At 46.2% G+C, this 20,805-nt stretch overlaps 1 protein-coding gene across 3 annotated transcripts in view; it reads left to right on the top strand.

Moving 5' to 3' along the window:
- The first annotated feature begins 17,384 nt into the window (after positions 1–17,384).
- SOBP (sine oculis binding protein homolog) overlaps positions 17,385–20,805 on the top strand; it is a 255,276-nt gene continuing 251,855 nt past the window's right edge. For all 3 annotated transcript variants that reach the window (XM_060190676.1, XM_060190677.1, XM_060190675.1), the window contains exon 1: positions 17,385–17,517. In XM_060190676.1, the coding sequence (XP_060046659.1) occupies positions 17,422–17,517 (96 nt within the window). In that variant the 5' untranslated portion in view covers positions 17,385–17,421. The remainder of the gene's footprint in view (positions 17,518–20,805) is intronic.

The following is a 20,805-nucleotide window of genomic DNA, read 5'->3' as shown; positions in this document are numbered from 1 at the left end:
AATACAGGTCCAAGAAGGATGACAGAGGACCTAGTGGGGGTTGTATTGTTATATGGAAAACTGGGAAATGTTATGCATGTACAAACTATTGTATTTACTGTTGAAAGTGAAACATTAATTCCCCAATAAAGAAATTAAAAAAAAAAAGAATTCCAGTGGCAAGATCAGCTTGTGAGTCTTTTAGAGGAACAATCACATCAAGTTAGATTTTGAAGTTAACAAGAACATCCCATTCCCTAAATTTTCTAATTAATTGGTATTTAGCATACAGGTTATACTAAATGTGTCTTTTCCAGGTTTGCACAGGCAGAATTCAAATAAATCTATTAGGATAAATGTCTAGGTCAGTCAGGCTTTGATTTGCAAATATTCAGTGTTTGCACATTTCCACCTTTGCCCGACTTTTTGAAATTATTTTAACAAATTTACACTGACTTTTTACACAGAATGATTTTCTGCAAAATAGCCACCATGGACAGTCTGGAAAGACATTCTAACACTCTCTGACTCCCAAGATCTATTTAGCTTTATGTTTAGGGGAATTCTTCTCTGGATATAGGGCTGCCATCTTCTCCATCTTGAATCTCACTGTCCCTTCATCCTGTTTGGAGCAGAGGACCCCACACCTGACCATGGTCCTCCTGCCCAGGCCTGTACACAGTTAAGAGTTCTCCTCTGGCTCAGTCTCCTGAGGCTCTGAGTTCCTGCCTATTTCCCAAGACTGTCTCTCAGATTCTTGTATTCTGAATCCACTCCCTTCAATATTTTTTTTCTCTAGACAGAATAAATTTCCATAGCTTGAAAGAAAGAGCCCTTGGGTGGCAGAAATTATCTACACTCGGCAATCAGACTTCTGGGTTCCACTGAAGGCAAACGCTTCAACTGTCCATTTCCTCATTGTTCCCCCATCCAAGTTCTAACCATCCCAACCCTGCTTAGCTTCTGAGACCAGGCGTGTCCAGAGTGGTAGGCGGTAGACTCCATTTCCTCTTTGGTAAAGTGGGACAATAACCAATAGCTGTGGGAGTCGGGCTGTAGCGCAGGTGGCGCAAAGCACAAGGACCGGCATAAGGATCCCAGTTCGAACCCCGGCTCCCCACCTGCAGGGGAGTCGCTTCACAGGCGGTGAAGCAGGTCTGCAGGTGTCTATCTTTCTCTCCCCCTCTCTGTCTTCCCTTCCTCTCTCCATTTCTCTCTGTCCTATCCAACAACAACAACTACAATAATAAAACAACAAGGGCAACAAAAGTGAATGAATAAATAAATAAAATAAAATATTAAAAAAAAAAACAACCAATAGCTGTATTACCTGTGTGAGGATGGAATCAAATAACCTCTGTAGGTTATTCATTTATATTTGTCCCCAGGGTCATCACTGGAACTCAGCGCCAGCACTATGAATCCACTGCTCCTGGTGGCCATTTTTCCCCATTTTTATTGGATAGGACAGAGAGAAATTGAGAGAGGACAGGGAGATAGGGAGAGTGAAAGAGAGACATTTGCAGATCTGTTTCACCATTTGCAAAGCTTCCCCCTGCGGGTGAGGAGCTGGGGGCTTGAATATGGATGTTTGTGTGGGTCGTGCTACCACCCAGCCCCTCTGTAGATTATTTTTAAAATTTTTATTTATTAGGGTTGACAAAATAGCTTACTTGGATCATGTGCTGTTTGTGACCAACCCAGAATCTAGCTCGAGCCCCACTCCCACCTCACTGAGGAAGCTTTGGTGGTGTGCTCTCTTTCACTTTCTCTCTGCCTATCTCTATCCATTTCCATCTCTGCCTCTGTCTCTATCTCCATCTCCATCTCTAGAAGCAAAAGAAGCAGAGTATCACTCAGGTGCATTTCAATGCTTAGGATCAAACTTCACTCTTGGAGACCATCACTCCGCCCACTGCGCCTCACTGGCTGCCTCTGTGTTGTATGTGGCTCTGCGCTTAAACAGTGGCTGTACATGCAGTCGATCCTCAAACCCCTACTGATTACTACATAAAGGATCTACTCCCTGGGGACAGTCTGTTGTCACTTAAAGTTCTTCTTCTTCTTCTTCTTCTTCTTCTTCTTCTTCTTCTTCTTCTTCTTCTTCTTCTTCTTCTTCTTCTTCTTCTTCTTCTTCTTCTTCTTCTTCTCCTTCTCCTCCTCCTCCTCCTCCTCCTCCTCCTCCTCCTCCTCCTCCTCCTCCTCCTTCTCCCCCTCCTTCTCCTCCTCCTCCTCCTTCTCCCCCTCCTTCTCCTCCTCCTCCTCCTTCTTATTCTTTTCTTGCTCTGGGTTCTTTGTTTTGTTTTTTCCAGTTTAGAACTTCAGTGTTTGCCTTTAGATTTCCCAAGGGAGCACATCTTCCAGGTAGTGTTCCTGAATCTTCTCTCTTCTGCTCAGTTCTCCTTCATCTCCAGCCCTTTTTAAAAATATTTATTTATTCATTCATTCATTCCCTTTTGTTGCCCTTGTTGTTTTATTGTTGCTGTTACTGATATCGTCGTTGTAGGATAGGACAGAGAGAAATGAAAAGAGGAGAGGAAGACGGGGGTGGGGGGGTGCGGGAGGGAGAGAAAGACCGCTTGTGTAGCCCTGCAGGTGGTGAGCTGGGGGCTGGAACCGGGATCCTTACGCTGGTCCTTGCCCTTTGCACCACGTGCACTTAATCCGCTGCTCTACCGCTCGACTGCCCCCTTTTATTTTTTTAACATTAAAAAAATTCTCTTTATTTAGGGAGCTGGGCGGTGCACAGCGGGTTAAGTGCATATGGCACAAAGCGCAAGGGCTGGGTGAGGATCCCAGTTCTTGCCCCCAGTTCCCCACCTGCAGGAAGTCTTTTCGCAAGCGGTGAAGCAGGTCTGCAGGTGTCTATCCTTCTCCCCTCCTCTCTGTCTTCCCCTCCTCTCTCCATTTCTCTCTGTCCTATACAACAACAACAGCTATAACAACAACAAAAATAATGAATACAACAAGCACAACAACAATGGCAACAAAATGGTAAAAATGGCCTCCAGGAGCACCACTGCAGTGCAGGCACTGAGCCCCAGCAAAAACCCTGGAGGCAACAAAAAAATTATCTTTATTTATTTATTGGATAGATAGAGACAGCCAGAAATCAAGAGGAGGGGGTGATAGGGAGAGAGACAGAGAGACACCTGCAGCACTCGCAAGGCTTTCCCCCTGCAGGTGGGGACTGGGGGCTGGAACCCAGGTCCTTGCACATTGTAACATGTGTACTCAACCAGGTATGCCACCACCCAGCCCCCCCACCTCCAGTGTTCAAAAGATCAAGTGCAGCGGGGGAGACAGCATAATGGTTATGCAAACAGACTCTCAAGCCTGAGGCTCCTAAGTCCCAGGTTCAATCCCCCCACACCACCATAAGCCAGAGCTCAGCAGTGCTCTGGTGGTTCTCTGTGTGTGACTCTGTCTCTGCATCTCTCTCAAAAATAAAATTAAAAGGGGGGTCGGGTGGTAGCGCAGTGGGTTAAGCACACTTGGCTCAAAGTGCAAGGATGGGCGTAAGGACCCCGGTTCGAGCCCTCAGCTCCCTGCAGGGGAGTCGCTTCACAGGCAGTGAAGCAGATCTGCAGGTGTCTATCTTTCTCTCCCCCTCTCTGTCTTCCCCTCTTCTCTCCATTTCTCTCTGTCTTATCCAACAATGAACAACAACAACAATAATAACCATAACAAGGCTACAACAAGGGCAACAAAAGGGGAATAAATGGCCTCCAGGAGCAGTGGATTTCTGGTGTAGGTGCTGAGACCCAGCAATAACCCTGGAGGCAAAAAAGAATTACAAAAAATATTAAAAATAAAATAAAAAAGATTATTAAAAAAAGATCAAGTGCCCTGGGGTTAGGTGGTGGCACACCTAGCTAAGAGCCAGTTCAAGGCCCAGGTCCCCACCCTAAGGGCACAGGGAAGGGGTGCTTCATAAGCGGTGAAGCAGTGTTGTAACTCTCCCTCTTGCTTCCCTTTCTCTTTCAATTTCTCTTTGGCTTATCAAATGAAAAGAAAGAAACAAAACTTTTAAAAAAGAGCAGCTGTACTAAAACATCACTGAGTTCAGATAGAAAAGAGAAAACTAAGTGGAAGTAAAAGATTTTCTCCAGCATCTAGAATACAGATTTATTTTTTTATTACTGCATCTTTTAAAAAAATTTCTTTATTGGGGAATGTTCTACATTAGGCAGTAAATACAATCATTTGTACATGCATAACATTTCCCAGTTTTCCGTATAGCAATACAACCCCCACTAGGTCCTCTGTCATCCTTTTTGGAATACAGATTTAGATGTTTTCATGGAATTAAACAAAGTACAGTGAGTATTACAATACTTACACAGAATCTTTAATTTGTCTACTTAGCTTGGGATAACTTTTTTCCCCTTCTAGTGAAATGTATGATGCCTTCTTGTAGTTAAACTGCAGAGTCTTATCCATTCAACTTCCTCCCTCTGGGAGGTAATAAAGAGACAACTTATGGCTCAACAGCACGTTGGAGACAGATTTTCTGTGAAAGACAAATGTTTTTTACGACATGTAATGTTTCTCAAAGGAGGTAGGTCAAAACACTGATCTCGATATTCTGAAACCATCTGCTGAACACCGCATTTGGTTTGAGACTATTAAAACATAGAGTATGCTATTTTTTTTTTAAGTTTTTAAAGATTTTTATTTATTTATTTTCCTCCAGGGTTATTGCTGGGGCTCAGTGCCTGCACCATGAATCCTCTGCTCCTGGAGGCTATTTTTTCCATTTTGTTGCCCTTGTTGTTACTGTTCTTCTTATTGCTGTCATTGTGGTTGGATAGGACAGAGAGAAATGGAGAGAGGAGGGGAAGACAGAGAGGGGGAGAGAAAGCTAGACACCTGCAGACCTGCCCTTGTGAAGCAATTCCCCTGCACGTGGAGACACGGGGGCTCGAACCAGGATCTGTATGCCGGTCCTTGCACTTCGCGCCGTGTGCGCTTAACCCACTGTGTTACTGCCTGGCCTCCTAGAGTATACTATTCTGAATGAATAGCTTGGTAGGACTGCTTTAATTTCCACAAGAGCCAGGTGTAAATTAAAATAATAGTAATAAAAAAAACTAAAACTATTTACCAGGTCTGCAGGCTCTATTTAAATAGACATAAAAGGTGATAGACGGTTTGGACAGAGAAAAGCAGTGATGTGCTGGACCTGAAATCACACCCCACTTGTTTGGGAGAGGGCAAACCAAAAACTACTCTGGTAATAGTCACCCTCATTCATGTCAGGTGGGAAAGTGGGACAAGAATGGCTGAGTGAAATCAATCACTCAATGTATGCAGAATACTTGGCTCATTGTAGGAATTCCACAGTAGTTGGTGATAGATCACTCAGGACGGTCAAGTCAGAAGTCGAATAATTGTGTTGCTGTTTGATTACCTAGCTAAGGGAAATACGGTTTTGTTGCAAGTGTACATTATTAATATCTTTGTAAGTTAAACAGAGTTCTGACTTCCTTAGTGACTATCATTGAAAAAAGTAACAATAACCGTCATGTTTTATATTTATCAGGACTTTGACTATTTTTTAAATTATTTTTATTTTTATAAAGAATTACATGTTGACAGGGGTTTGAATCCACACCATTCCCACCCCCAAAGTTCTGAATCTTTACTCTCAACCCACCACAGTTCCCCTAAAGTTGTAGACATGGGCCAACCATCTTCTCTACAACTATCTGTCCACATTTACACATAGTTGCCCATTCTTTTCCTGATTCACTCCTCTTTTTCCCTCTGAGCCACTCACGACATCATAACTACCTCCATATGTCCCTCTCCTTTTCCTTCTCTCTCTCTGGGTGCTGATGGAGCTGGAGTGCAGAGTCCTCTTATCTTCCTCCTGTCACTTCTCCCCTGCTGGGAGTATGGGTTAAGGTTGTTTATGGGAAGCAGAAGGTAGGAGGTCTGGCTTCTGTAGCTGCTTCTCTGCTGAGCATGGACATTGACAGGTCGATACATACACCAGCCTATTTCTATCTTTCCCTAGTGGACCGGAGCTCTGGAGATGCGAGGGTTCGGGACACATTGGTGAGGTCGTCTGCCCAGAGAAGTCAGGGTGGAGTCATGGTGGCATCTGCAGCCTGGTGTCTGGAAGGTGGCAGGACCTAAGTTGAGACAAGATGGCTAATGAACAGGAACCAAAGTAGGATCAGAGCAGATGAAATTAGGGGTTTTAGGGTAGAAGAAAGCTAGGAGAATCATTTGAGGTGTGTTCCCGGGGACATACAACTTTAGTAGTTTTGCTTGAGTTTGGTTGCTAGCCTGAGGTTGGATGAGAAAACTGTCTAGAGAGAACGGTGTCAGAGTAGAGAAAAGGACTAAATAGTTGGATTAGGATATAGCAAATCCACATAGACCCATATAAGATTAAGCCAATAATGGATTTATTTAGAAAGTACAACAATCATGAAGAAGTGATTCTAATCAAGAGAATAGGCAAAGTCCAAGTCTGCAATCAAGTCACCTAAGACCACCATCTGTGAGGATAGGTCCAATATCCCAAACCAAGAGGAACGCGCTGCGGAGAAGGTGATCCAGCAAGAGAGTGAGCTGCTCTCTCCTCCTCCTTTTATGCATTCCCCTCTATGTCTCCTCCTCCAGCAGATGTCCTCACTCATATGTTAATAGTCCCAAACTCCTGTTGGGGTCACAACATTAGGACAGGGAGTGGCTCCCATTCTTATATAATAAAAAATTCTGTGACTAAATGAACTATTTACTTCCATCCACCTGCTCCAGGGCCCATATGTAAATGCATATTTATATTTAGTGCCAAAGCCTGTGTGACCTCTAAGTCCCTATTGGTCTGAGCTTATAGCTCATTGTCACATCTGAGGAACACTGCAGGCTGCACTCATTTCAGGACCAGTCTTTTGCAAGTGGCAGGGCAGGATACCCCCAGCCTCCCTTCGGAGACTGGGGCTATCTCTACAGTCACTGCTTTATGGTAGAGCCAGGGTCCTGGGAGGGCCCACAAGACACTGTTCCTTATGGAAGTGACCAGTGGTAGTGGAGAGAGGGACCCTTTAGAAGTCAAGGCCCATTCGACTAATTATTAAAGACGTTCTGCGTTTAAGTTGGTTTTTATTATGAGATGAAGACCGTAAGCCTAAAGAAACTATTCACATTACTGTCCTTCCTTCCTTCTTTCCTTTCTTCTTTTTTTTCCCTTTGCCTTGAAGGTTATTGCTAGGGCTCCATACCTGCACTACAAATCCTCTGCTCTTGGAGGCTATTTTTTCCCCTTTTGTTGCCCTTGTTGTTATTACTATTGTTATTGCTGTCATCGTTGTTGGATAGGACAGAGAGAAATGGAGAGAGGAAGGAAAGACAGAGAGGGGGAGAGAAAGATAGACACCTGCAGACCCGTGTCACTGCAGGAGCTATTTCCCTTGTGAAGTGACTCCCCTTTTTTTCTTTTCTTTCTTATTATAAAAATTTCCCACTACAATGTCTACTTTCAAGTCTGCAAAATGCAAATAATGGTAACTTTCTTGCTCTTAAAAAGTAGTCTTTCTTTCCTCTTTTTTTTTTTTTTTTGCCAACAGAGCTTTACTATGGCTTCATGCCTGAGTGATTCCATAGCTCCCAGATAATTTTTTTCTTGTCTTTTTCCAGACAGAGGGGGAGAGACTGAGAGAGACAGAAGGAAGAAAGACATTGTCCCATCACTTGTGAAACTGCCCTTTTACATTGTTCTCCCATCTGGTGGCCTGGGGCTCAACCTTGTCCTTGGGCATGGTAAAGTGTGCTCTCTACCATGTGAGCTGTCTCCCAGCACACTGTTTGCTCTCATGTGTGGTCTTCATTTATTTCCACAGATAACATATCCAGGGGCCGGGTGGTGGAGCACCTGGTCGAGCGCACATGTTACAGTGCCCAAGGACCCAGGTTTGAGCCCCCAGTCCCCACCTGCAGGAGGGAAAGCTTTGTGAGTGGTGAAGCAGGTCTGTAGGTGTCTCTCTGTCTCTCTCCCTCTCTGTTTCTCTTCCTGATCTCAAATTCTGGCTGTCTTTATCAAATAAATATAATAATTTTTTTTTAAAAGATAACATATCCAAAGCTACTATATTTAGATACACACTGATAGTTGTGCTTACATAATTTAGCATAGAGATGCTTAGAGTAAATTATATTGGGCATTGATTTCTGCTTGAATGGATATAAATTAAGTATTATAACTTGAAATGACCTGCTACTTGAATTTCTAGACACTGGTATGATCGTCTTAGGAGTACATCTGAATGTCCTTGAGCGTATATGTGAGTATCTCATTTTTATGCATCAAAGCGACTCAATATATCAAGGTACTTTTAAAGGGAGCCCCAGTGTACATTATTTTGAAAGAGAAGAACATATTTATTAGGAAAACAATGATTTCTCATGTTTCAGGTTTCCTTAAATTGGCACTCATTGGCACTAGTTATAGAAGCAGTGGGTTAAGTGCATGTGGCACAAAGCGCAAGGACTGGTGTAAGGATCCCGGTTCGAGCCCCCGGCTCCCCACCTACAGGGGAGTTACTTCACAGGCATTGAAGCAGGTCTGCAGGTGTCTGTCTTTCTCCCCCCTCCCCATCTTCCCCTCCTCTCTCCATTTCTCTCTGTCCTAGCCAACAACAATAACATCAACAACAATAAAAACAACAAGGTCAACAAAAAGGAAATAAATATTTTTTTAAAAAAGAAAGAAATAGTTATTCTTATTTCACGAATGAAGACTAACATAAAATGACTTGCTCATGGTCTCAATGAAGGAGGAAACATCTTTTCAAATTATTTATTTATTTATTGGGTGATTGATTGATAGGACAGAGAGAAATCAAGAGGGAAGAGGAAGACAAAGAAGGACTGTGGAAGAGAGATGCCTGCAGTACTGCTTCACTGCTCTTGAAGCTTCCCCTGCAGGTGGGGACCAGGGACCTGGACCTAGTGATACAGGCACTCAACCAGGTGTGCCATGCCTGGTCCCAGGAGGAAACCCCTTATTCTCCTGCCAGGTGGCTTGAGCCTGATGTTACCACTGGGAAGCTTCTGATATCCTTGTGAGTGAACACAGATTTCCATTTTTCTGAGGGAGGTCATGGTTTTCATCTTGGCACTTGTGGAACCAAACATGAGAATGTTCTTAAAACAGTAAGGTGGGAAGGCAATGTCCACTTAGAGATGTGTCCCACTGGATAAACCTGCTCTTTTAATAGCAGCGTTAACGATGGCCAGATGGATTCATGTGTGTAAACAGTGGAGCCAGAAAGAAACTTGGGTCTTCTCATGTAAAGAAGGGTTGTTCCCATTGTGCACTTGACCAGATTACTCCTAAAATAAAACTCTGCTTACTATGACCTATAGGCATCACATAATCTGGCCTCTGCATTCCTTGTTCACGACTTCTCCCACCACCCTCTTTCCCATCTACTCTCCAAGCAGAACTTGGACTCATAACCTGTGTTAATTTCTCAGACATGCTGAGTACATTCATTCTCTGGTTCTTCTGAAAATTCAAACCAGAACACTTTTTTCCCCAGGATTCCAAAGTCTGCATGGGTAATTCTTCTTGTCTTTCCTGTTTCAGGTCCATGGCCACCCCCAGCTTTATATACAAGTCTTTTGAGACCCTTCTGGCTAAGGCAGACCTCCAACCTCTACATCCAACCTACTCCAGTTTCTAGCACATTGTTTTATGTCACTTATCTGGATGTAAAGCTATCTTCTTTGTTGCTTGTTTATTTATGATTCTTTTCCTGGCTATAAGCTTTGTGCAATTTGGGAACTTGTCTGTGATGTTTGCTGCTGGATCCTAAACACACAGGAAAGTGCCTTGATATATAACAGGCTCTCGGTATGTATTTATTCAATAAGTAAACGAATAAATCATGAATCTCGGTTGGGAATATGATGATAGATATGTACCCAAGTCTCAAGGAAAAATACACTACATGCTTTGTATATGATTTCATGGTTTCAATAGCCTTGAAATCTCATCTGTAGATTCCAGTTTAAAATGTGCATCATAGTTGTGCAATTTCATAAGTTTTTTGAAAGTAATTCTAAATGTTGTCCTTTGAAATTAAACATGAACATAAACTTTGAAAGTTTGTTTTTGATGGAATATAACAAATCACAGGTGAATCATTGCTTAATAGTTTTGAAAAAAAAAATCATTGGGCAAGGGTAGATAGTATAATAGTTATGCAAAGAGACTCTCATGCCTGAAGTTCCAAAGTCCCAGGTTCAATCCCCCTGCACCACCATAAGTCAGAATTGAGAAGTGCTATGGTTTAAAAAAAAAAAAATATATATATATATATATATATATATATACACACTAAATCAATGATATTTACATTAATTGATGCTGATGACTGTATTTCATTACATAAAAGATGTTTTAGTGGCATATATGCTAAAAACTTATCTATATTGAGTTCTCTTCTTTTTAAAAAATTTTATTTTACTATCTTTATTTTATTTATTGGATAGAGACAGCCAGAAATCTAGAGGGCAGAGAGACACCTGCAACATCACTTCACCACTCACAAAACTTTCCACCTGCAGGTGGGGACTGGGGGCTCGAACCCAGGTCCTTGTGCAATTGTCACATGTGCGCTCAACCAGGTGCGCCACCACCCGGTCCCTTGAGTTCTCTTCTTCTTTGAGCAATATGGGCAAACTAAATTACCCAGCTTCCCTACTAGTTGAGCCGAACCACGTGACTGATCTTAGCCAATGGACTGGAGACAAAAGTGGCTTATGTCACTGACAGGCTGGAGTCTTTGATTGCGGTGTGAGAGCCTTCCCGTGCTGTACTCCTGCACAGCAGTGCTGGTGATGGAGGCTTAATGCCAAGACGTCACAAGAAGGAAAGTTGCTCTGAAGACTCACACAGCTCTTCCATGGACTCTGTGAGCCAGAACTATCGACCTTTGCGGTTTCAAGTCCCAGGGACTGGCTGATGATTTTTCTACTATAGCATAACTCATCACAATCAGACACGGCCTTGACTGGAAAATGTGAAGGGTAAACAGTTACTTATTTTATTCGTTTCTATAGAGACAAAGAGAAATGGTGAGGGAAGGGGGAGAAAAGAGGGAAAGATTGAGAGACATCTGCAGAACTTCTTCACCACTTCTGAAGCTTCTCCCTGCATGTGGGGACTGGATGCTTGATCCTCATGCAGGATGATGTCTGTGCACTCTACTGGGCGCACCACCTTCCAGCCCTGAAACAGTTATTTTTAACTGTAGGAGTTTATTATATGGGGCTCAGATGGTGAATCAGTAGTGAAAACACAAACCTTCCAGAGATGAAATCCTGGTTTGATCTCACACCGGGCCCCCATGGGCCGCACCGAGCACCAAAGTGGATGCAACTGCCCGGTTGGTGGAGTGGTTGGTGCTTTGATGTTTTCCTTCTTTCCGACCTTCCTTTCTTTTTTCACCCTCCTTTTAATTTTTATTTGTGACTTAATATTGCTTTACAAGATTACAAGATGACATGGGTACAACTCTACACTGTTCCCACCACCAGAGTTCTGAATCCACATTCCCTCCATTGTAAGCTGCAGCAGTTCTCTTAAGGTTGCAGATATGCCTAACTGAAGAATGAAGCTGAGGGGAGCGAGAGCAGAATAACAGAAGCAGAAAACATAATTAGCCAGAAGATGAATCAGTATAACTAATTAGTATAATTAGTATACTATTATTATATATAATTATACTATAATTAGTGTAATTAGTATAACTAATAATATAACTATTATATCTACAATATAACTGTTATATCTATATAATACATGCTATTATATATATGTGGTTATAGATATATATCTATGGATATATATATATATATATATATCCATTCTTTTCCCTAAAGTCCCATCTTCTCTTCCTTTCCAAGTCACACATATATCTATTACTACTTCTAAATGTCCCTCCCTTTTTCCTCCTCTCTCTTTCCGGTTCCTGGTTCCTGATGGAGCAGGAGTTCAGAGCCCTCTGGTCATCTCCTCCCCTATCATTTCTCCCCCCCACTGGGAGTATGGATCAAGATTATTTTGGGGGTGCAGAAGGTGGGAGTTCTAGCTTATGTAACTGCTTCTCTGCTGGACCTGGGCGTTGGCAGGTGAATCCAACCCCCCAGCCTCTTTCTACCTTCCCCTAGTGGGGCAGGGATGTATCCTTAAGTGGAAAGCCCTAGGTCTCTTTCCTAGTACAGCACTGAAAAAAAGTATTTGTTGTATAAGATATCACAGTCTCAGGTATGTTAAAATGTGAAAATAAGAGACAGGGAAAAATAGATAGTTAATAAATAAATAAAGCAAATTAGTATAGTGTAAAGGGTTCCTAATACAGAGTTGGATAGAAGGCCATGAATTTGAATCTCAGTACTGTCACCTTTAAAAAATTTTTGCGGGACTATAGTGTTGTGCATGTGTGATTCCAGGCTCCATATCATTTCTTTCTTTTCTTTCTTTCTTTCTTTCTTTCTTCCTTTCTTTTTTTACAGAAGTGATTTTTTAAAATTATCTTTATTTATTTAAAGGACACAGTCAGAATTTGAGAGGGAAGGGGGTGGTAGAGAGGGAGGGAAGGAGAGAGAGAAGAGAGACAGACAGACCCGCAACACTGCCTCAACATTCGCAAAGCTTTCTCCTGGCAGGTGGGAATTGGGGCTTGAACCTGGGTCCTTGCACATTTGTAACATGTGCTCTCAACCAAGTGCATCACCACCTGACCTGAGCTCCATCTCATTTCCTCATTAGTCTATAGAGGCAGAAAAGGAGATAGTGGGAGAGGTATCACGACACTGATGCTTCCTCACTGTCATAAGCATCTCCCATATAGTCTGATTTAAGCCTGGCTCACATGTATGACAATGCTGCAGGCACCCTACTAGTGAGCTATCTCTCTGGCCACTAACTTTTGACTTAGCAAAATAGTTTCTTTTAAGCCTTCCTTTTCCCATAATAGTAGAAGCCGTCTTCTAGGGTTTTCTGAATACTAAATGATCTAATTCTTATGTGTCAGCATAGTTAACTACTCCACATATTTTAGATCACAGAAGTTGTTAAAAATGAACATTAGTTTTAAAGAAAATATACAGAAAAATCTCTGTGAAGGTTTGTCATATCATGGGACTCAATCAGTAGCCATTCAGAAATTCCTCATTAGTTATGAGGAGTAGGGCTCTGGGTTCAGACTTCCAGAGATCAAAAAGAAGTTGGTCTAGAGGTGAGGGCTCATGGAAGATCACCAGGGGCTTCCATTGACTCAGCGAAGATGTTTTCTAGGTGACTCAGACTAGAATGATTATCAAGAGCAGATGCCAGAAGAGACTGCTACTTTGGTCTCTCTGTTTCTCATAAAAATAAGTGAATAAATCACTTAAGCAATAGTATCCATGAAGAGTAAAAGAACTCACAAAAATATACCTGAGAGATGTATGAAGATCTGACTGGCAGGGGCAATGAAGGGAAAGTTGAAGGGTTTTTGTATAATCAGAGGGGTGTGTGTGTGTGTGCTGATGGTTGGAGAGCATCATGTTCTTCTTCTTCTAGCGTTTGCCCTTCTTCCATAGCCAGTCAAATCATGTTAAGTTACAGTAGCAAGAGTGTCTCTTCTGAGGTATACATGAGATTGTTCCTGTCCACAGACTGTTACACTCTTGTGGACTTAGTGATACTATTTAGGGACTCGTGCTATGTTCAAATCCATAAAGCAGCAACTCTAGTAATAACTGTCTTCATTTATAGCACACTTGAAGAAACCTGTATTTTGTTGTTGTGAACAAGGTGTAACGATAAGTAGCTTTGAAGTTCATTCTAGACTAGAACTTTCCTCACGTGCAATTTATGAGTTTTTAATGCAGTCACTGATGTTGTGCATTGTGGGTTTTAAGAATTCTTTTATCTTCATTTATTGGATACAGATAGCCAGAAATCGAGAGGGGAGGTGGTGCTGAAGAGGGAGAGAGACAGAGAGACACCTACAGACCTGCTTCACCACTGGCAAAGCTTTCGCCCTGCAGGTGGGGTCCGGGAGGCTCAAACCCAGGTCCTTGCTCACAATAACAGGTGCTCCACCACCTGGCCCCTGAATTGTGGATTCTAACATAGCATTCTCACCTCAGTTTTCTGGAAGGCACATGCCTGTGAAGGAACAGGTTGCTGATTAACATCATGGTTTTTATTAAATGTTCAAGCCAGCACAGAGTGGACGGACCATTTTCTTTCAAGGAAGTCTAGCTGCCTCTAAATATAACTTTGGGCTACAGTTCACCTTTTCTGTTTATTTTATTCTTAACTTGTGAAATTGTATCTTAAGACTTGGGATATATGACCGTGTTATTCGATATCAGCTGAACAACAGTGAATCAATTGTAATGGTTCTGGCACCAAAGGAAACAGAGAGGACTTAAATATGTTTCCAGAAGACAAAAAGCTTCTCTTTGTGTATAAGTTACAACATATGTTTCCGCAGTTTGAGAATATTCAAAAGTTAGAGGGAAAAAAAGTTTCTCACTACATCTCATTAGAGACCAAGAGGACAAAATAGAGAAAACAAATTAACTCCAGCCCACATATTACATATTAGATGTTTTGGATGAAGTTCAGATTGAAAAAACCTCAAGGGTTCCCTTTTCCATCTCTGCAACAGCTTAGGATGCTATTCCTCCCCAGGAAATACATGTATTTCTGAGGTATACACGGGATTGCTCCTGTTCACAAACAGTTACAGTCTTGTGGACTTAGTGATACTATTTAGGGACTTGTGCTATGTTCAGATCCATAAAGCAGCAACTCTAGTAATAACTGTCTTCATTTATAGCATATCTGAAGAAGCCTTCTACAGTGGGGAATGTTGTATTGTCTTTTTAGGGGAGGATCAGAGTCAGAGCAAGCAGATTTGAGCTCTGTATTTCCTTGCCGCTTGGACCATAGGTTGGCTAAGGACTATGGGGCTGGGCAGAGGACTTGGGTAATTCACCCCTTGGCCATACCCGGGTACACTCCCAGGGACTACAGCAAAGTTACTATAGATGATGCCTGTAGCTAAAAGCACTCCTCAGAGCCTCCTGGTCCTTTCTTGGCAATTTGTGTCTGGGATAACCACTCTGGAATTTTGATATTTTCTGGGCTCCTGGGCCCCTTACAAGAATTGATCTCATCCCAGCCAGGCTCTACCTGGAGCTTGTCCTGGAGCCTCAGGGTGTGCGTGTCACTATCTCCAGACAGGATCTTCCCTGAGATGAGGTCTCAGTCTCTCTCTTTCTCAGCAAAACTATGTCAAAATGTGAAAGAAGCAACCTGGAAGCAAATTCTCAGCTCCCTTCATTACTCTCTCAAGTACCTCTGATCTGATGTTTAAACATTCACCCACCTCCCTCTATTTCTGGCTGTCTCTATCCAATAAATGAAGATAACTAAAAAAAAAAAAAAACTAAACAAAACACTGCTAGCATGCAAATTACAGAATGCACCACCTTGAATGAGTCTCCTGTGACAGGCCAGACTGGACGTTTGCATGGAAAGTTGACTCATATCCCCAAATCAAATTCCTTCGATTTTTTTTTTTCGGCACTTAAGTTTTTCAATTTCACCCCGGCCAGAGTGAGCACGCCACAACAACAAACAGAGGACCGAGTGTGGTGGCACAGGGAAAACTGAGCAGCGAAGGGAAGGGAAATGTGTCCTGGAAGCTTGGACAGGGGCTCCCCTACACCTCACCGAAGCGTTCTCACCAGGCACCCCTGGGGGAGGACTAGCATGACCTCAGCTTGGCCCCAGGCGCGAACCCAGAGGGTCCAGTGCGAGCAGGACACCACTCTCGGGAGATCCAACCAGCAGAGGACTCAGAGCAACCTGGCAGGACGGGGAGGGTCCAGCCGGGCATGGCGACAGAGGTGTCACAAGGAGAAAACCGTTACTTTGTAGCAAGGCACACGTGGGTGAGGGAGGGAGGAGAGATAGAGACAGAGATAGAGAATATCAATAGGAGAGGGGGAACTGGGGAGAAAAAGAAAGAATAAAGACAGAATGGTGGTGATGGTTGGGGGGGGGGAGCGCTGAAGGCCGAGATGTCCTATTTCTAAGCGGTTCACTAGAAGCGCAGCCGGAGCCCGGGTCGCCTTGGGGACCAGCGGGGCAGGGCGCGGGGACCTCGCCACCCGGCCTGTGGCTCCCTTCGAAGGGAACCTCTTCTTGCCGGGACGGGAGGTCGAGGCTGAGCCCAGGGCCCTTCCATTCGGAGGCGGCTACCCGACCGCGGGGGTCGAACAGCGTCCCCTCTGGAGGTTCGACCTCAAGTCCCCGCCCCTCCTAGCTCTTCCACCTTTTCTTCTCTCTCTCTCTCTCTCTTCTTTCTTTCTTTCTTTCTTTCTTTCTTTCTTTCTTTCTTTCTTTCTTTCTTTCTTTCTTTCTTTCTTTCTTTCTTTCTTTCTTTCTTTCTCTCTCTCTTTCCTTTCTTTCTGTCTTTCTTCTCTCTCTCTTCCTCTCTCTTTCTTATTCTTTTCTTAGCTTCCAAACCCAACTCTACACCTGCCCAAACCCACAGCACGGGGCTAAGGAGACGAGCCCGGGTCCGAGCGAGCCCCCCGGCGGTGGGGTGGCGCGGGGGGCTCCGTGCCCAGGTGGTGGCCGCGTCCGGCCGGTGCCGGGGGACAAGCAGGCGGCCCCGCGCAGCCCCCGGATTCGCGCGGCTGCGGCGTCTCCAGTGACGACCGAGGCCACGCCCGCCCGCGAGCTGGGGGCCGTCCTAGCCCCCCCCCCCGCTCCCCGCCGCCCCCTCCCTGCCGGCCCCGGCCGCCCCTCCCCTCCCCTCCCCTCCCGGCCCCTCCCCTCCCTCCCTCCCTCCCCTCCCCGCCCGGCCCCAGCCCCGGCCCCGGCCCCGGCCGCGGCCAGCCCCCGGCTCGGCTCGGCTCGGCTCGGCTCGGCTGGCGGGAGGCGCGGGCCGCTCTCCGGGGCGCACACCCTCGCCCGCGCGCGGTGCCCCGTCCTCCCCTCGCCCATGCAGACGGACCGAGCGACGGAAGATGGCTGACGACTCCACGGGGCCCCGAGGATGCGGCCGGGCGGCGGCGGCGGGAGCGGCGGGAGCGGCGGGAGCGGCAGGAGCGGCAGCGGCTGGGGCAGCGGCGGCAGCGGCGGCGGCGGCGGCGGCGGCGGCTGGAGCCGGAGCGGCGGCGGCATCCCCGAGACTCCCCGAGCGCCCTTCCCCTCTCTCGGCCACTGACGCTCTCCGCCGCTAGAAGGGACCCGCGTCCCGGCGCCCGCCCTCTGCCCCCGCCCAGCCCCGGCCCCGCCGGCCCCGCCGGCCCCGCTACCTCGGCCACACCGCCACCATCAGCACCGCCGCCGCCACCGCCAGCGGCGGCAGCAGCCATTTCATCTCCACAGAAACCAGACACAAAAACATGGCAGAAATGGAGAAAGAAGGGAGACCTCCGGAAAATAAAAGGAGCAGGAAGCCGGCTCACCCGGTGAAAAGGGAGATTAATGAGGAAATGAAGGTGCGTGGGGTGGGGGCTCTGCGGGGCTGCTTCCTGCGCCCGCTCCCTCCGGGCCGGTGCTCGGATCTGGGGAAGGAGGGAGGGGAGGAGGGAAGCGAGGGGCACGGGGGAGCGCCCGTCCGCTTCCGTGGGATGCCCGGGGCGCCCGGCTGCTCCCCCGGCGCGCGCTGCGTCGCCGAGATTTGCGCACCGCGGATTTGATGGGGGGCCGGGGAGGGGGCAGGGAGGCCGGGAAGCCGCACGCGGTGGAACCTGGTCTCCCCGCTCTCCAGGCTGGCGCGGTCGGAGACCCGGCGGGAGCGCGGTTTCCGAGGCTTCTTTGAGAATCAGCCCGCGGGTCCCCTCCGAAGTTGGGAACCCAGGCCCCCGGCACCCCCGGAGCGCTCGATTCCACCCCCTTCCCCAGTTCCCGTCTCCCCCCCACCCCCGCCCGGTAGTCCCCGCTATTCGCCAGCCGCCGCGGCTGGAGGGACTGTCCGTGCCGCCGGCGGTGGCGAGTTGCGGCCTGAGCGGCGCGGGGTTGGGGACCGCTCGCCCGCCCGCGGGTGCCCCCGCCTCCCGCCCGGCCGCCCGCGTCCGTGCACGCTCCACTTCCCCGCGCCGCAGACCCCAGGCGGGCCCCGCTGCACAGGGCTGCCTGCGTGCGGGGTGTGCGGGGCGGCCTTCGCTGAGCGCCTGCCCATTGTTCCGCAAGGCCAGCCCGAATCTCCCGACCGAGCCGGGCTCCCCGCCAGGCCAGCGGTGCTCCAGAGGTGGCGAGCGCAGCAGCCCGGAGCCCCAGCTGTTGGCGGTGGGGCGATGGCACCGGAGCCTCGCTCGGCTCCCAACTCCCCTCGCCCTCCACGCCAGCCCCCTCACTCCCTATCCCGTTACCCTTCTTTCTGTCTTACAAACTTGCTGCTTTTTGCCCCGCTAGGGTGTGTGTACACACACACACACACACACCATGAAAAGGGAGACTGAGTTACATTCACTGCGTTTCGACGCGGGCTTGCTGCGAACAAGCACCTCCTGCGGGAGTGCCCTGTGTGGTGCCCCTGCTAAGAGAGGGGCACATGGATAATTACCCCTGTAGGTGCAGCTAGTTGCTTATGCTTCGTTTTCCTCCGGGCAATAGCCGCTGCAGTCTGAATTTTGGGATTAGAGTTTGTGTTTCTGGATGAGGAACTTAGTACCTGGGAGCCAGTGGTGAAGCCACACAGTCCAAGTAGACTTAAGACAGATTTGCTGTGTGAATCAGTGCCATGCCGTATGGTGGAAAACACCGTTGATTCCAGTGGTAGACCCATTAAAAAAAAAAAAAGTCTGCTGGAGTGGTCTTCCATTAGGGGTGGAAGACAGCCTCGCAGAAACCACCCTCCACTCAACCTCTCTTTTCCCGCCGGCTGATCCCTTTCTTTTTTCATTTAAATTGGGGGTGGAGGTAGAGGAGAGTTGAAGCCACTAGGAAATCCCCGTGCACTGGCCCTTTAAAACACAGCCTGATGTGATGTATATGGATGGCAGCTTTTAAGTTTCATAGGTTCTAGAATTACAAATTAGCTAATTTTAATCAAAACATGTGAAATGTTATCCCGGCTGTATATAAAGGCTGACTGTGCTCGAGGCTTGGGGCTGGAGTTGTTGACTTTGGCTGCGGGGTAGTGCTCCGTGGTTTGGGAGATAGTTGTCCTTCTGCAGTATAACAGATGTTTGTCTGAGCTGGTGAGGAAGAAACAAAAACAACATTGTGTGAAGGGGAAAAATTACACAAGTTTCTAGCCAGTGCTGCAGGACTAAGTATGGAATTAACCTCTGTGCACAGAATTTCCTTTTTGAAAAGTGTTATTTTTCTTCCAAATCGCCACCTACGATTTGGAAGTTTTAATCCTCACCGTTATTTAGTACAGAGTAGCACTAAGTGAGAAGTTTTACATAGCAAATAACCCACTTTCCTGTAGGGTCACTCTGCTCTCTGGCTTGGAACAGTATATAGGACCGCCCTGGCTGAAATCTTGAGTTGTATCTCGACCCACATGCATCATGTCAGTGAGTCATGAAATTACATGTGTGTCTAATTGGGCTTCCTCTAATATAATCGCACCCAGAGCCTCTATTTAAAATGTAATTTCTCAAAGTCAAAGGATGTAAGGCTTATTTTGGACTCAGTGTCTTTCTGCTTTTTAATATTAATTGTCACATCAGTGAAGCCCCTCCCCAAACCCGCGGCATTATTACCCCTCCATCATCCCAGCCCTAAAGTGTAGAGTAACATAACAAGTTGGTTGCCCTGTATAAAAATATGTGTCACAAAATGTCACCGAGAACACACTGTGGCCTTGTGTGGCTTCATATCGGTGCTGCTCGGGCTGCCTGGCTGTGTTTGCCTTCATCTGAAAGGCTTTCATCCAGACCAGTGTAAACTAAGCCCTGGTAAGTAATCACTGCCCGGCAGAAAGAAAGGAATGTATACAGCTAGCGCTGCCTGAGCTGTAAAAACGGAAATCTGAGCCCCCACTGTGGATCACATATCAAGGCTTGAAGGTAGGGGAAATGAAAGGGGAAAGAGGAGAGAGGGAATGGAAAAGTCAGCCTGGGAAGTGGGAGATCAGGAGGAGGCCCCCCACCCCTCCTTAGGGAGATTTGGCTCTGGGATTAGGGAATTTTATCGTGGTGTACTGTGACCTACTCAGGTTTCAACACTGGTTGGATCAAGTTGCTTCTCAGCTGAGCTGAAAGAAAAAGGACCAGTGTGTATGTGATTTTTTTTTTGCTCCCCTCTCTTCGGGTAATAGAAAGGACATTGGTACAAGTGTCTATTTTAAGTACAGCAAATGCAGTGCAGTGCAAATGAGCAACAAAATTGCCTCATCATAAAGACTTCCTTCAAGATTTCCCAGTTGAGATAGTCACATATTTATTTAAGTGTGGCTGGAGGAGACGAGCTGACTGAGGTTTCACTGACACCAGTAATGGCAGAGAGGTCGCCTTCATGTGGCTGGGAGCTAATGCTGGTCGCTGGTTCACCAGATCGGGTATTGAGTTGCCTTTTTGTTATCACAGATTTAATGTACATGGCACTTGTAACAAATTTAAATTTGATACAATACAATTTTTGTGTGTGAAAAGTACACGACTTGGCATGGCTTGCTTCTAGTGTACTTTCCTGGAAAAAACTCTTCCAGTGGAACTGTTTGTCTCAGTATGACCTTTGAGTGTTCTTTTATCTTTTCTTCTTTCCCCTGCCATCTTTTTTTCCTATATTAAAAAGATTTATTACTTGATTTGAAATAATGTCTTATCTTATTA

The sequence above is a fragment of the Erinaceus europaeus genome, chromosome 4 (assembly GCF_950295315.1).
Source record: "Erinaceus europaeus chromosome 4, mEriEur2.1, whole genome shotgun sequence".
NCBI lineage: Eukaryota > Metazoa > Chordata > Mammalia > Eulipotyphla > Erinaceidae > Erinaceus > Erinaceus europaeus.
Note: the sequence above shows the minus strand (reverse complement) of the source record. Positions and strands in the feature narration are given on the sequence as shown.